Genomic DNA, 15,774 nt, shown 5'->3' with positions numbered 1-15,774 from the left:
AAGACTGTAATGACTCGCCATATGCTCCAGCCACGCAATCTATCAGCCAGCAATTAGGTTAATGTTGGTGAAAGGGCCACTTAGCCCAGCAATCAGCACCCTACAGCTCTGCCGAATGCATCATTTTGTAACAAGGTACCTGCTGGGAATTTGGCTTTTATCAGGAATTGGGATCAGGTGTATCAGGTCGCTCATGCCCCACCTCGTGCCCCATTATGATGGCTGGTGCTGTACAGCAGCTGCTTTACTGGCAAATCATAGAATCATAGACTAGTTTGGGTTGGAAGGACCTTAAAGCTCACGCAGCTCCAACCCCTGCCACGGGCAGGGACCCCTTCCACTGGAGCAGCTTGCTCCAAGCCCCTGTGTCCAACCTGGCCTTGAGCACTGCCAGGGATGAGGCAGCCACAGCTTCTCTGGGCACCCTGTGCCAGCGCCTCAGCACCCTCAGTGAAGAACTTCCTAAGATCTAATCTAAATCTCCCCTCTTTCAGTTGAATATTATATATTCAGTAGATATATAGTATTCACTGTTTTCCCCTTGGTGTATCCTTGCTTCTTGTGGGAGAAAACCTCCAGTCTCCTCTCCTGCCTGTGGGGTGCCAGGAATCACTTCATCTTCCTTTGCCTATGGGCTGGCAGGACCAGAGATGATTGCTCTCAAATGCCAGCCCTCCATCCTAGCCCACCGCCTGGCAGCACAGCAACCCTGCCAGTCTGCAGGAGGAGAAGCAGTGAAATAGCAGAGAGGTGCACAGGCAATGTCTGGCTCAAAGGCAGAGAGAGGAGCACGTGGCAGATGAAGGCATGCAGCTGAGACGCTTCAGTTCCTGTTCTCCAAAGGCAGCATCTCTCTAGGCAACTCGTTTTGATATGCAGCAATAAGGACGTTCACATTAGAGCTCTTGACTACATGTGTGTATTTCGTTAGGCCTCCTGGCATCACCTGTGCACACTCATCCGCAGGTTGTTTTTCTTCCTTTATTTCATGTTATTTGTAGTTAATTCAGTGCTGCTGAAAGCAGCTGACACCCTGCATCCACAAATTGGAGCCTTTTATGTGTTGGCACATCACTGGCAGAGGAGTGAGCAGTTTCCCTGCTGCTCTGCAGAGGTGCCTTTAGCCTCATGTGGGAAATGATGCTCTGGCTCATCCTCTGACCCCACTGTCAGGGCCAGACACCAAGTGTCTCATCCCTGCGTTCCTGGGCCCCAGTTTCCAATGCCCAACGGGATTCTCTTGGATTTGTCTTCCCACTGTTGCCGCAGGAGCAGCATCCATCCCCTTTAGGTACAGCCATGAGTCCCACCAGCTGCCATCCCTTTGCAAACCTCTCTCAAACCTGCCAGCGTAACAGGCATTCGCTTAGTCTCATCTCCAGTCAGTGTTACACATCCCTGGGTTAGGTACCATACCCACAGGGCCATGAGTTGTTTCCTCTGTTGTTAACCCAGCAGCTCTCCCTGTCCTTAAGTGCCTACAGGGCTGAACTGGACCACGGGAGGAGCGGATCAGTGTCTCCCCTGCAAATGCTGCTCTCCATGGCTGTCTCTATCATTCCCAAGCAGGTTTCTCCTTTTTTGATTAACTGGGAGACTGCAGCGTGAGCTGTTCCCTTAATGAACTCATCTGTTACTCTGAGGACTTCGCACTCACTTTGCTGCTGGCTAATATATTGCCATTAGAGCTCTGCTTTGCTCTGGAGTTTACAGCTTGTAATAATTATGTCTAATTTTGATTTTTTTTTTCCCCTTTAAATTATAACATGGGGTAAAAATAGACTCAGTAATTAACTTCCTCCAAAGAGGTAGATACCAAAGTTAAGGAAGAGGGGGAAGAAAGGGGAAGGAAAAAGAAAGCCAGCCCTGCATGGGCACCATTGGCACCTCCTGCCAAAGAGTCCCTGTGGCCTTTCTGCTTCCAGGATCGTCTGTGAAATGGGGCAGGCTCTTCCAGGGATCAGCTCCGGCCCAGTGCTCCTGTGCATCGGAGAGTGCAAACCGGAGTTCACAGCCAAGTCCACGCAGCAGTACATGTTTGTGGTGAGTGTCCTCTGAGGGTGGGGGGGTGAGGGCAGCACGTGTGTCCCATGGAAACAGCTGGGTCAAATGGGTAGGGTTCGACACCAGAAGGCAGGCCCAGAATTGCCATCTTCCCCATGGCATTGCACAGTTTTTGGTAGCCCAGCCTGTAAATGTCTACAGAATACACGGGATTTAGGTTGGAACCTAAACCCAGGGCTCCCACTGGCTTTGGTCTCAGCTTTGCACCACCAAAGTACTGACAAGCTTCCCTACATTTCCGGGCTCACTCTTTGCAAGTGCACTGGTGTACTCCCAGCAGGAGCCTTACACAGATCATAGAATCCCAGCCTGATTTGGGTTGAAGGGACCTTAAAGCTCCTCCAGCTCCAACCCCTGCCACAGACAGGGACCCCTTCCACTGGAGCAGCTTGCTCCAAGCCCCTGTGTCCAACCTGGCCTTGAGCACTGCCAGGGATGGGGCAGCCACAGCTTCTCTGGGCACCCTGTGCCAGCGCCTCAGCACCCTCACAGGGAAGAGCTTCTGCCTTAGATCAACCTAAATCTCCCCTTTTTCAGCTTAAAGCCGTAACTTTGTTCTGTACCTGGGGATTTTCTGTGCATGAGGAATTGTCAAGGAATTGAAGGCAGCACTAGAAACCTTCCTGTTTGTAATGAAGGGATGTTGTTAGCTTGGTGCGTAGTTAATGGGAGTAAATCCAGGGTGCTGCTTCTTGCTGGTTTTGAAGACATTTCTCTACAGACCTGTGTGTACATACAGGCACCAATATGCCTTTTTGCATGAGCCTAGAAACAAACAGGACAGCGAGCACCAGAGACCATCCTCTGCAGCTCGGGTACTGCTACAGACTTAACTCTGAAAACAAATTGTATCTGAGTTAGTTTCTATGTCTATAGATTTAATTCTTTAAATATATTAAATATATTATTATGTATTTATATATTATTACATATATTATATATATTTATATATTATTATATATTATTTATTATATATTTATTATATTATTATATTATTTCTTTAAATATATTAAATATATTATTTAATATATTGGATGGAAGGGTAATTTTGCACCCAACTACTACGGGCTTTTTGGTTTTCCCCCCTCCAAGGATGCTGGTTCAGTGTAAGCTTTGTCCCTGCTTCTTGGCTTGGTGGCTTCCACTGCTTGAGTGGGTCATTTGTTTCCCTTGTTCAATTAGCAGCCTTTTGATTCATAAACTTAAAAGGCACAGCTGAGCTTTCGCGTATCTCCAGTTTTGCCTAAACAGGGCGCTTCAGCCCGCCGCATTGATTTTGTGCTCAGTGGAATCTGTATGCGGGGAAATGCCAGCGCTTCCCAATCGTCCACAATTTGTAAAGTAATTGAGAGATAAATCAGGCTAACCCCCGCCACCCCCTATTAGTGTTGTATCCCACACCCTCCCCTGGGGTTTCAGTTATTCCACACCATAGCAGGGGTGCAAAATACCACCACATTTTGCTCGAGTATGCCAGAAGCTCTGATCATCACAGGGCACTGCCAGTATAGTCCCCAGTTCCCCCCCTATCAAAAGGGAGGCTCCCATGTGACACCAGGAAGAATCTCTCTTGCTTTGTGTTAAATAATAACCAGGAGCCAGGGGAAGGTAATAGTGGAGATGAATCTTGCAGGAACCCAGTAACATATGCTGAGCATCATCATCCTTTGCATTATTGCTTCTGATTTCCAGCACTTACCTTGATTAGATCGTTTCTTTTTCTCAGGCACCTAAAACTTCCAGCACATCACTGCCTTTTGTTAGTTGGCCTCTATTTTTCTCTTTAGCACTGCCACAGATTCCATTACAGCTGCTTTATGCCGTTAAAGTCAGTAGTAAAATTGATTGGTACCTTAAAGCAGAGCTCTGTTCTGACCCCGTGAGGGTTTATACCTTCATGAGCTCATCTGGAGCCTGACACTGTGCAGGAGCAATGCTGTCACCTGAATTACACCCGTTTTATCTGGGGAGGTGGGACCTTGGAGCTGTCTTGGTCTGTAAATCTGTCATAATTATCCCCAAATGAAGAGCTGAAGATGGAAAATCTTTATTAAGCTCTCAGGCCCTCATCCGATGCCAGCTGCACCCCAGCCTTGGGATGCGGCTGAAGGCGGAGGGGGGCTGCGGTGGGCTCCCTGTCCGCAGTGTCACAGCATTGCAGCTTGCTCCTAACTCACTTTAGGGCGCAGTTGCCAGGGTTGGGCTGCAGGCTGAAGGAGGTTTTTGATGCGGAATTGTACATGGAACATCCGTTAAATGCGGGTGGTGGTTGCATTTTGGAATTGCTCCTCTCGGCTGTATGAAATGGGCCCCAGCCTGCCCAGTGTAACCATTGCTATCCCCATTCCTATAGTCTGCTATTGCCATTAGCTGGGGTAACCATCAAATATCCTCAGCTGGAAGGGGACCTACAAGGATCATTGAGTCCACTTTGACCCCAGCTAGAATAAGAACTGGGAGCTGCCAATGAGCAGCTGTAAGATGAATCTTTGCCTCCTGCACCATTATCCCACAGTAACTCACAACAGGGTGAATTGTGTGTTTTATTCTCTGGTCTATTGAGGAGTCAGGGTCAAACAGGCCTGAGCCGCTTTGGCAGATGCTGTGGCACCCACAAAACACATGTTGCCTTGTGAAAACAGTAAAGAGAACAGGACAAACTCTGGGAGCTGCCAAGCAGGTGGTGCCAGGGGAGCAGAGCTGGGAGGCTGCCAGAGATGAGAGTCATAAGGAGGGGAATGCGGAAGCATTAGGCAAACAGTTTGGTAATATCCACTGATTGAAAACAAACAGAAAGGTACCTGCTCTCTGCAAACTCTATTAAGGGGGATAAAAGCTCACCCGGCACAAGGTAGGATGAAGACATTGCTGCAATAACATCACCAGGGAAATGTCGAGTGGGATTTGTTTGCTAAGGATATCTGTCCATCAGCAATGGGAAACAGGCTCTGCCCCTACAATACCACCACGGGGGGTTCGTGTTAAGCTGGAGCTGCCTTTTGTTAAAGGCCTGCAGTGTTGGCCATGACCCTGGTGGGGTTTTTTTTGATGCTTTACCACATTGGCAAACTTGAAATATTTAGGTTCAGATTTCCAGCATGGCAGTTTGCCAGGCTTGGGATACATAGAGCTTTTGAAACTGCAGTGCAAACAGCTTACCTTTGTGTAAAGACTGAGTTGAAGGTAAATACCTAATTTTGCCAAGGCTAAATTTACACTCAGTTTGCTGAACCACATTTTATCTTTCAGAGCTGTGTTCAAAAATATAGCAGGAGATTTGTCACATGTCCAGGACGCATCTTCTCTTTTGCTTTTCCATTCTAAAAACGATACCTGCACTCAGCCAGAGCATAAAGATGCTCCTGAGGATGTTTCTTTGTCTGGCACGGTCCCTGGGCTCACAGCATCTCCCTTCCGAGCACTGAGTTTGTCCTTTGGTTTCTCCAGACTCCAGCAGTGAGTTTCCTGAATCCAAGTCGTGGTCCAGAGTCGGGAGGGACAATGGTGACCATCTCCGGGCACTACCTGGGAGCCGGCAGCCGCGTGTCGGTGCTCCTGGGAAACCAGACCTGCGAATTCTACGGGTAAGGGGTTGAGCCGTGTCATGGAATTCTGTGTCATGGAATCCCAGACTGGTTTGGGTTGGAAGGGACCCTAAAGCTCATCCAGTACCAACCCCCTGCCACGGGCAGGGACCCCTTCCACTGGAGCAGCTTGCTGTCCCTGTCCAACCCAGCCCTGAACACTGCCAGGGATGGGGCACAGCATCCTGGTTATCAGGGCTACAGCACAGTGTATCTCTCCTGTAGCTGAACATGCAGCCATGGCAAAAACCTCATCTGGGAACCCCTGAAGGCTCCCATTTCCACTTTTATTACCTGAAACCATCTTCTGCTATACCGTGACTGAGGCTTGCTTGGCAAGGGAGGGATTGTGTGAGTATTGGTGCTGTCCATTATTTCATTTTCCTGCTGTTACAACGTTAACTGGTCCAAACATCTTCAGCGAACATCACTGCGATTGGAAAATGTTTATAATGGTCATCAGGACCTGCCCTGAGCCTGGTTAATCTGAAGAACATGCAGCAGTTATAAGAAACAACTGGTTTCTCTTTTCACAGTTCAACAACTTGCACTGCTTTTATTGCAGCCGCTGCTGCACATCCCTCAACCTCCCGGAAATGATCAGAACAAGGGGTGGGCTTCGGTGTGGCAGAGCAAAGCAAGGATCTGCACACAGCTTCTTGCTGAGAAACTTGCACAGCCAGCCATCTCCTCAGGGATTTCTATGGCAAATTTGCTTTTTAGCCAGCAGTGTAAATACAGAGTTGACATTTGCAGGGTTTAATGGGTTTTATCGGGGCTTAGTTAAAAAAAAGATACACGCAGCGCACATCCGTGTGCATCACACATCTATGCAGCGTACATCTGTGTGCATACACGTCTATGCCCTGTACCAACCCAAAGGTGACAGGGTGCATTTCAGAGTGTGGGGAACCTAAGCAAAGTGGTGTGATGTGCAAAGGGACTGTCAGATCAGGCTTCCCAGAAGGAACTGAGAAGTTTCTAGGAAAGAAAAGACCCCTGAAGGTGAATATCTTATCTGAAAGACTGATAGGTTCACTATGGGAGCTGTGGATGTTGAGATCATAGAATCACAGAATGGTTTTGGTTGGAAAGGACATTAAGATCATCCAGTTCCAACCCCCTGCCACTGGCAGGGATGCTTCCACTAGATGAGGTCACTCAAGGCCCCATCCAGTGTAGCCTCAAACACTGCCAGGGATGTGGGAGCATGTTGGGATATTGGTGCTTATTCTGCGTCCATCCTAGAGTGGTGCTTCAGGGCATCCCAAGGTCTTCAAGTGCAGACCAATTCACTGTAACCAATGCACCAACACTTCTTCCCTCATCCAAAGCAAAGGTGCCAGATTGCAGCCTCAGATGCACGCGGGTAACGGCGTTCCCACCGGCAGAAGCAGCCTTGGAAGCTGGCCTGCAAAGCAGCATCAGCCCTGGGATATAATCCCTTCAATATATGATTATATTCAGGCAACCTGCAGATAGTGACCTGCAGAACCTGGAAGAACTGTGAATACCCTGTATGGTCTAATTACAGCAGGCAAGCAGAAACTTAAACAAAGCCAGGGCAGTGTATGAATGGCACCATCCTCCATGTGGGGTCATGCTGTGCACTTTGTTTTGCTTGGACTGTTTGGAGGCAATGAACTTCAACTGGACTCCAGGGTGTGGGGGAGCCTGATTAGATGAAGCAGCTTCTAATGAGATTCACTCTAATTACAGCTTCCCCCATTCTCCCCTCTCTACTCAGAGGAGTGGGTAGATTCACCATGACGACATGCTAATAGCACGGAAAGCTAATTAACTGATCACAGGGAGCTGAGAGCAGCCCTGCCAGCAGTGAGGCGTCACTCTGGATCTTGTGCCAGAGCTAAGCAGGCACGGTAGAGTGTGGCAGGGCTGGGCAGAAAGCAGGCAGCAGAGCAGGCAGCTCTTCAGCATCCACAGAAACACAGAGAGAAACAGCAAGGAGGGTGGAGAAATGCGCTCCTCAGACAAGGATGCCATTGTGGTTAAGTGAAACCTAGGTGGAAAGTGAGAATGAGACCGGGGGGAGGAGGAGGAGGAGGAGAGCAGGAAGGGGTAGACAACTGCAGCAACAGAAATAGTCCAGTCCAATCTGTTTGAGATATTTTAGGAAGCTGTTTCTGTTCCCCGGGTTATGGTGGATGGGTGTGCAAAGGTGTCCACTGGGAATGCTGCGGTACCTGCTGTTGGATACCCCTTGGAATGCCCAGTGCCGAGTGATGTGCCTGTACTCCTGAGGGAGTGTCTGAGGGACCTTGAAAGGGGCCCACAGAGCATCCCCTTGCCCAGGTACAGACACCAGAGCCTTGCTGGAAGCAGAGCAAGGGCACGGCTGCACTTGAGCCTCCAATATTCATGCTTCATGAGCTGTGCAGCCTCCGAGAGTGATGATGGGGAAGAGTGGACATTCAGTAGTGCCGGGTTTTGGTTTGAGTGCTGTGCTGCAGACCTGCCTGCCCTCTCCCCTGTGGGAAGCAAAAACTACATGGGCCACAGAAGCAGCATGGCTTTTTGGCAAGCCAGGGGCAGGTTTGGGCAGGCAGGACAAACCCGCAGGTGGCCCTGCAGGACACTGGCCTTCAAGGGATGTTGCTCCAGCGGTTTTATATGAGCAATGTCCAGGCTGACCACGGAGCTGTGCAGGTCCTTGCAGCTCTGTCCCAGCAGCGGGAGCATCACCACTTGGATCTCATTCCCCTTCTCCATCCACCCATCCATCCACCCATCCACCCACCAGTGCCTCTGTGCTTTGACAGCCCCTCTCTTCCCTGCTGCCTCAACCTTCTCCGGGGCTTCACTGGAAGCAGATGGTCTGTTGTGTCTGGCCAGCCAGTGCCAAGGCCGAGGTCACCCCTGCTCTGATGGGGACACAAAGGCGGAAGGCAGCGGTGACGGTGGCACTGCCCTTCCCAGGGGGCTTCCTGCGCTCCATTATGCTGCTCACAAGAGCCCGTGTGTGCAGTGGGGTGGGAGGGGAAGAATTTGGCTTTTGAGTGAGCTTATGCATCCCATTTCAAAAGCAGCCATCTGTTTTCACACGCCCAGCAGAAGGCAGCGGGTTCACAGAGGGATGCAGGAGGCTGCAGTTTGGCACAAAGAGTAATTTCAGCGAGCCTGCGCTTCTCTTTTGGTGGGCAGACAGAGTCCCCTTCCATGCCAGTGAACCTCTCCTGCCCATCTCAGGAGCTCAACCCCTTTCAGGTATCAGAGTGGCTGATGGCTCAGCCTTTTAGTGAGCTGCAGGTCAGCACTAGGACCAAGGGGTTTCTACCCTTATGCTGTGACTGCCCATTAAAGCTTCCCTGGCTTCTCTCTTGTACAGGCGATCCATGAACGAGATTGTCTGCGTGTCAGCTCCATCAGCCCATGGCCTGGGGGCTGTTCATGTCTCTGTCAGCGTGGACCGGGCTCAGCTGGAGAGGACGCTGCTGTTTGAGTACATTGACGATCCAAAGGTGCAGCACATTGAACCTGAGTGGAGCATTGCCAGGTAACAAAAGGCTCTGACATAATTTCCTTGACAAGCAGAAGGGTAAACCAGCATGCCTGGCCTGGGTTTTCTCTCCCAACCTGTGATCTGGGAGGTCAAAAGGGGGTCAGTTTGGAAATGCACATCCCATCCAGCATCCTGGATTCGTCAGGGCTGTGCATCTGCAGCATTTGCAGTTACCAAAAATCAGGTCCAGAGTTACTATCAAGTAGCTGTGATTACCAAGGCAATTACAGCAGCAGCAGTCTGCCCTGAGATTCTGGGAGCACGAATAAAGCCAAGATCACTTCCATCTGCTGAAGAAGTGCACAATTGCTCATTAAAGGCTCCTTCTCATAGTCCTGCAATAAAACAAAATGAGCAAGCACCAAGAAAGGAAAAAGCTGATGCTAATCAAAACGTAGTGTTTATCCCAGATTCACTGCTTGGTACAGAGTGACCGGCGCTGTCACTTCACTGTGGCATCATCACTGCTAAAAACCCTATGCCCGCCTCATCCCCTGGGGTTACTTTAATGGTTGTGCTCACACAGGCTGAAACACAGCAATTCATTTCAAATTCCAATTGCTTTTTAAAATTGCCCCTGAATGAAGGGAGCAGCTCACAGCAGGCTCTGAGGTGTTTGCTTTGAGCCCCAGTTCAAGATAACGTCTGGTCTGGGGTGAGATGGGTGTCGTGGGCTGGTTCAGGAAGCCAGAAGTGAAAGACTTTACACAGAGGCACTGGCTGTAGGAGAACTGGGGTTCTCTAGCCTGGGGAGTTGTGTTCTAGCTGGCCCGCATGGCATCGGGTGCTCTTCATCCCTCCCCTCCTCCGTGTGACAACTTGCTGCATCTGCAATCCAGATGCAAGTGCATGTCAGCTCCTCCACTGCACATACCGTTCACTGTGTTCCTTAAAAACATCGCTATGTAAATCATTAACCACTGTGATTAATTTATTGTCTTACATATTTAGTCTCAGCTCAGTTGATTTCTTTGGTCCCATTTCTCATCCTGCTGCCTTGCAGTGCTGTTAGGTGGGAGAAAGCTGCGAGTATAAAATCTTGCTGACTTTGGACCCCCCTCCCCAGTGACTCAGGGAGTGGGAATTAATCCCTGCTGTCTCCTGGTGCCTGAAGTGTCTGCAGAAAACATCTTTCTGAGATCAACAAGCATCCTTATTGTCAAGCAGAGCCTCTCTCCACAGCATTAATCAGGTGTCTCCTGGTTCTCCACAGCGGACACACGCCTCTGACTGTTACCGGCTCCAACCTGGATGTGATCCAGGAGCCAAGGATCCGTGTCAAGTACAATGGGAAGGAGTTTGTCAATGTAAGTAGCTGCTGTCAGCATGGTGCCTGGGAGCATCCCTTGCATGGGTTCCCCCCACCTGGGTGCACACATGCACTGGTTACTCGTGAGGCTTGCCATGGCAAAAGCTGCTTTGGGGTTGTTTCCCTATATTTACCCAAACTGGGAAGAGGGATTCTTACACACACAAATTACTTCTTCAGCAGCACAGTCACTGCCAAGGAGTTTCCAAAGCTGGAAATGGAAGCCTCCATTCTGGGTCATCTCAATCACGTCAAATTCTGCCTTGGGTCAGATAAAGTTTCCCTCTGAAATTCCCCCTTTTGTCCGAGGCCCTGAAACCTTTCCTCTCCCCTGCATTTTTTGATTTCCAGTCCCTAGCTCAGGTCTACAGGCACATTATGATGGGAAGCCCAAGTGTGGCTGCCTCCATCATTCCCAGCTGCTCCACACTTCCCATTTTAGTCCTGCTCTTTCTGTAAAAGCCCAGAGTAGGCGCTGAGACCTGCCAGCTCTGAGGCTGCTATGTTTAACTAGTCTCTCCCTAGCTGCCTCTCTATAAATAAACCTCCTACTGCCACAGCTCTGGGCCCAGCAAACCTGCACCAGCCCAGGAAGGGGAGAGGGAACCACTTCTGAATGAGAACCTTCCAGGCTGCTTTCGCAGCTCAGTCACTGCAGTAAGGCCAGATGCTGCTTCCCTGTATCCACCTCACCATGTGAAGGATGCTGGACATGGGGCTCTGGGTATTTTGGTGAAGCTGAGTTATTTTTAAGGCTCTTTTCCTTCCTCCCTTTTATCACTCTAATATTCCCAAAGCAAGGAGTCAGTATAGCAGAGTGTGGGCTTGATCTGGAATGCCACCTCCTTCCCCAGTCTGTATCATTTCAGTCCAAGGGTAAGAAACTGAAATGAATCCCTGGCTAAGTGGGAACTAAGCAACGTCTTTTTATGCTACAAATACCGATTGTACCTCCAGGACCTGCAGAAAGTATTCTGACCAACTGCAATACCCTGTTTCTATGCAGTGATCTTTCTCAGTGAACCTGTATTATCTTGGAAAGGGCAAATCACTTAGCGGTCTTTTCCTATTCCCTTTCTCCCTTCCCCTCTGAAGACCTTTTTCATCAGAGCTCTTTTTAAGGAGACATCTAATTTTGTTGCTAGCACTTGCAGTTACAGTGCTGCAAAAATAATCCTGAAGACACAAAACGGAGTGAAATTACATTTTCCACTTATGGAGGGAGGCCAAACGGTTGGGCTCTTGCTGCTTTATAAGGCATGAGCCTCATAAATCAGCCAGTTCCCTGCTTCCAGGCCTGGAGAAGCTGTGGGTGTCCTCAGCCTGGCAGGAGATGACCTTCGTGTTACCTCCAGCCCACAAGTGCCAGACAATCATTCCTTTCCCTTGTAGGGAATCACCTCTAATCACCAGTTTGTAGCCGGAAGCAGGTATTTGCTGTGGGTCTGTTTCTCTGGGATTTCCAGGGAGTATTTAAGGAATCAGAACATGGTTGTGCAGGTCAAGGTAAAGTTTTCCCTGCCATCTTTCAATGCATCACCTTCCTCCCAGGTCTGCAAGGTGGTGAACGCTACAGCGCTGTCCTGCCTGGCTCCCCCCCTCACCTCCGAGTATCGGCCCGGCCTGGATGCTGTGGAGCGGCCAGATGAGTTTGGGTTTATCTTTAACAATGTGCAGTCCCTCCTGGTCTACAACGACACCAAGTTCATCTACTACCCCAACCCAACGTTTGAACTGCTGAGCCCAACCGGGGTGCTGGAGCAGAAGCCAGGGTCACCCATCATCATGAAGGTAAGGAGACCTTTACTCAACCCATGGGAAGAAACAAAAAAAAACAATCCCAGAGAGATTTTTATTCCCTCTTTGGAGAATGGGATACACCGGATGGAGTCCTATCACTTGCACAAGGAATGGGAATGAGGCAGAAATAAGAGAAATGCATCTTTGTACAGTCTTCTCTCCCCTTGTCCCTAGGGCAGAAACCTGTGCCCACCCGCTCCTGGAGGAGCAAAGCTCAACTACACCGTGCTCATCGGAGAGACACCCTGTGCTGTCACTGTCTCTGAGACCCAGCTGCTGTGTGAGCCACCCAATCTCACCGGACAGCACAAAGTGATGGTGAGGGACCAAATGCTCCTTTCAGCATCCTTTCCTTCCCTCTTTCCTATCCTTTTTCCCCCTTCTCTAGCTCCCTGATGCACTTGGATATTGAGTGCAGTTTCTTGTCCAAGGTTTGGTAGGATTTTAGATCTTTATGGCTGTCTAATTGGAAGTGTAAAATACTGATGTGGATTAGCATGGACAAACTTCTTCCCTCCCTGAGGGAACCTACTGCCAAAGCCTTCTAGAAGGAACAAATCTTTCTGGCGATGCCTTCAGCACCAGTTATCATCCTTTCTGTGGTGCTGCATAGCCTTCCTTCAGTAAGTGAGATCACTGGCATTAAACTGAAAGAGGGCAGATTTACATCAGACGAGGAGTATATTCTTAACTATGAGGTGGTGAGGCACTGGCACAGGTTGCCCCATCCCTGGCAGTGTTCGGGGCCAGGTTGGATGGGGTTTGGAGCAAGCTGCTCTAGTGAAAGGGGTTCCTGCCCATGGCAGGGGGTTGGAACTGGAGGAGCTTTAAGGTCCTTTCCAACACAAACCATTCATGATTCTATGATTTTCAGTGGGTTGTGTTCTCCCTCCTGTTGGGCTTTTTGACAATCCTTCTAGCCAGACCTGATCTGCAAAGTGGATGGGAAGGTTTTCCTTTTCCTAAAGCAGAAGCAGCTAGGAATATCTGAACGCTGGAGTGGTTGAATCAATGGCCTCCTGCGGGATAACAGTCAGTGTCTTCCTCAGCTTTGGTTTTGGGCATTGCTGCTTCCTCTGATCCGCTCGCAGCTGCAGAAGTGCTTGAGTGGAGCCCAAACGAGATTGTAATTGTGATTTATTTCCCTTTAAGTTCAGCATCCAAAACATATTCACATTATCACAGTGTGATGCACAGAAGCGCAACCTGGCTGAGAGCTGCTTACATCTGTGGCCGGGGCACATCCAAGAAAAGCCTGTCCTGGCATTAACCTCTAGCGTGCTTGCTCTTTAGCTTTCACATCTCTCCCCTTCTCTGTTCTCTCTTTCCAGTCGCTCTGGTTTCTTGTCAGTGAAATTATCACTAGGTTGCTTATGTCCATGCTTTACAAAAGGGAATTGAAAGCTTATAAAATGAAAGTCAAATGGAGCCATCAGATAGTAAGAACAAAGCCCAGATAGTGAAGGGCTGGCACATTTATCATGACTTGAAGCCTCCCTGTGTTCGCATAAGCTACACCCTCTGTTTGAAGGCAACTGGAGTTGCTATATTCTTGGCTGAAACACGACTCTGTTCAGTGCTCCTGTAGGGATCTGCACAGGCCATGCAGTATGTAATGGGGCTTTGGGACTGGCTGACACCCTTAGCTAAAGCTGCTGGTTACCTCTGTTGTGCTGTGTAGGTGCGTGTTGGTGGTATCATCTTCTCCCCCGGCTCGGTGAGCATCATCTCAGACAGCCTCCTGACCCTGCCAGCCATCGTCAGCATCGCGGCTGGAGGCAGCCTGCTCCTCATCATCGTCATCATCGTCCTCATTGCCTACAAGCGCAAGTCCCGAGAGAACGACCTGACCCTGAAGAGGCTGCAGATGCAGATGGACAACCTGGAGTCCCGAGTGGCCCTGGAGTGCAAGGAAGGTCAGTACAGACCAGGCACACTCGGTGTGCTGCAGCTCCATGCCGTGCTCCCCAGCTCGCCCCAGCAGAGCCCCCCCCATCACCCCATGTTTGTGGTGAGGAATGGAGTTCATGCCCCGCCACGTTTGCCCACCAGACAAGCTGCAGCAGGGTGGGCAGCCACAAGTGTGTCAGCAGCAGACACAGCTCTGCTGCCTAATGTGCAGAGAATAGGATTAGAGCTTGATCCTGCTTAAGTGACATGCCTGGATGGTGCTGGAGGGATGGTGCGAGCCCCAGGGTGTCCAACACAATATGCGCCCTTGTCTAATGGCCTTTTAGTACAGGGCTTTTAAACAGGCACAGAGATACGGAAGAGAAGATGTTAGGACCCCCAAGAAACAGTGTGTATCCCAAATGGAAGGCAGGAGGATGGGAAAGCTGGTTCAGTCCCTCCTCCAGTCTCTAAGATGTGAGCCCAGAGCAGTGTGAGTAGGTTTAAGGGACAGGAAGAAGCTCCTCAGCATTGACTTCTGGGGAATCTTGTGTGTTATTTGGACTAGATTTCAACACAGACAAGTCTTGCCCCTTCAGTGAGGCAGCTGCACCCGGCTGCCCTGCATCAGAGTGAAGGTGGAGGTGTGCAGACATCTCTGTAGCTGGTAGGTGAGAGAAGAAACATTCTGCTGTAGTTCTCTATGTCCTTCCAGCTGGAAGGGAGCTTAGTGAATTAAAGAAAAATAAATCAAAAGCTGCAAATTCCATAGTGTGACCCGTTTCTAGAGAGCATCACACGATTTGTTCAGCTAGTTTTAAAAGGATAGCCTTGGAAGCACAGGACAGAAAATGAGATGTATTCAGGAGAGAGCACCGCTTGGGCATGGGCACAGCCTAGCTGGGGTACAGAGACCTCACTGAGCCAGCGTTTCATACTTTGGAGGATGAACGCAAGGCCATACATACAGCTGTATAACACGGTGAAGTTATGTAGCAAGTGGAAGAGTAAGTCCCTTCCTGACCCCTGCAGCAAGCGGTTTCTGCTTGGATTTGATCTGCATCAGCTTTGATTATTTTGGCAACTGTTGACAGAGGAGGAAAGGAAGAAGAAAGGAAAATACGGGAGGCACCAAGTTAGGAAAATAGATCCTCATTGCTATCTGCAGCCTTTAAAGGTGCTGTAGGTCTGTGTACACAAGTGTGAACTGCATACAAATTAACAGGCATCTTTTGTTCTCGGCACCTGCTCTGTGCAGTGTGTGCTCTCTTGCTTGCAGCAGAACCTCTGAGGGAGAGGGTTTGTCTGAGCTACATAGCAGGGTCTCCTCCACATTGCTTTTCTGAGCTGGCCTACTCAAGGCAAGCAGACGGGCAGCCCACCCCCCCCCCCCCCCCCCCCCCAAAGCCTGGGCTCCTTGAGCTCACGTGTGCTTCTCTCTTGTTCCATTCTCCCTCAACAGCTTTTGCAGAGCTGCAGACGGATATCAATGAACTGACCAGTGACCTGGATCGCTCTGGGATCCCATACCTTGACTACCGGACCTATGCCATGAGGGTCCTTTTCCCTGGCATCGAGGACCATCCTGTCCTGCGGGAGCTGGAGGT

The 15,774-nt window shown here is 49.8% G+C and overlaps 1 protein-coding gene across 9 annotated transcripts in view; it reads left to right on the top strand.

Moving 5' to 3' along the window:
- The window catches only part of PLXNA2 (plexin A2), a 257,933-nt gene that overhangs the window by 192,639 nt on the left and 49,520 nt on the right, over nucleotides 1–15,774 (top strand). For all 9 annotated transcript variants that reach the window (XM_065698048.1, XM_065698050.1, XM_065698047.1 and 6 more), the window contains 8 exons: nucleotides 1,926–2,043; nucleotides 5,512–5,648; nucleotides 8,995–9,162; nucleotides 10,382–10,475; nucleotides 12,029–12,268; nucleotides 12,452–12,595; nucleotides 13,959–14,193; nucleotides 15,630–15,772. In XM_065698048.1, coding sequence (XP_065554120.1) covers nucleotides 1,926–2,043; nucleotides 5,512–5,648; nucleotides 8,995–9,162; nucleotides 10,382–10,475; nucleotides 12,029–12,268; nucleotides 12,452–12,595; nucleotides 13,959–14,193; nucleotides 15,630–15,772 — 1,279 coding nt within the window. The remainder of the gene's footprint in view (nucleotides 1–1,925; nucleotides 2,044–5,511; nucleotides 5,649–8,994; nucleotides 9,163–10,381; nucleotides 10,476–12,028; nucleotides 12,269–12,451; nucleotides 12,596–13,958; nucleotides 14,194–15,629; nucleotides 15,773–15,774) is intronic.

Source organism: Lathamus discolor, chromosome 19 (assembly GCF_037157495.1).
Source record: "Lathamus discolor isolate bLatDis1 chromosome 19, bLatDis1.hap1, whole genome shotgun sequence".
Lineage (NCBI taxonomy): Eukaryota > Metazoa > Chordata > Aves > Psittaciformes > Psittacidae > Lathamus > Lathamus discolor.
The sequence above is the reverse complement of the archived record's forward strand: the minus strand, read 5'-3'. Positions and strand labels throughout refer to the sequence as shown.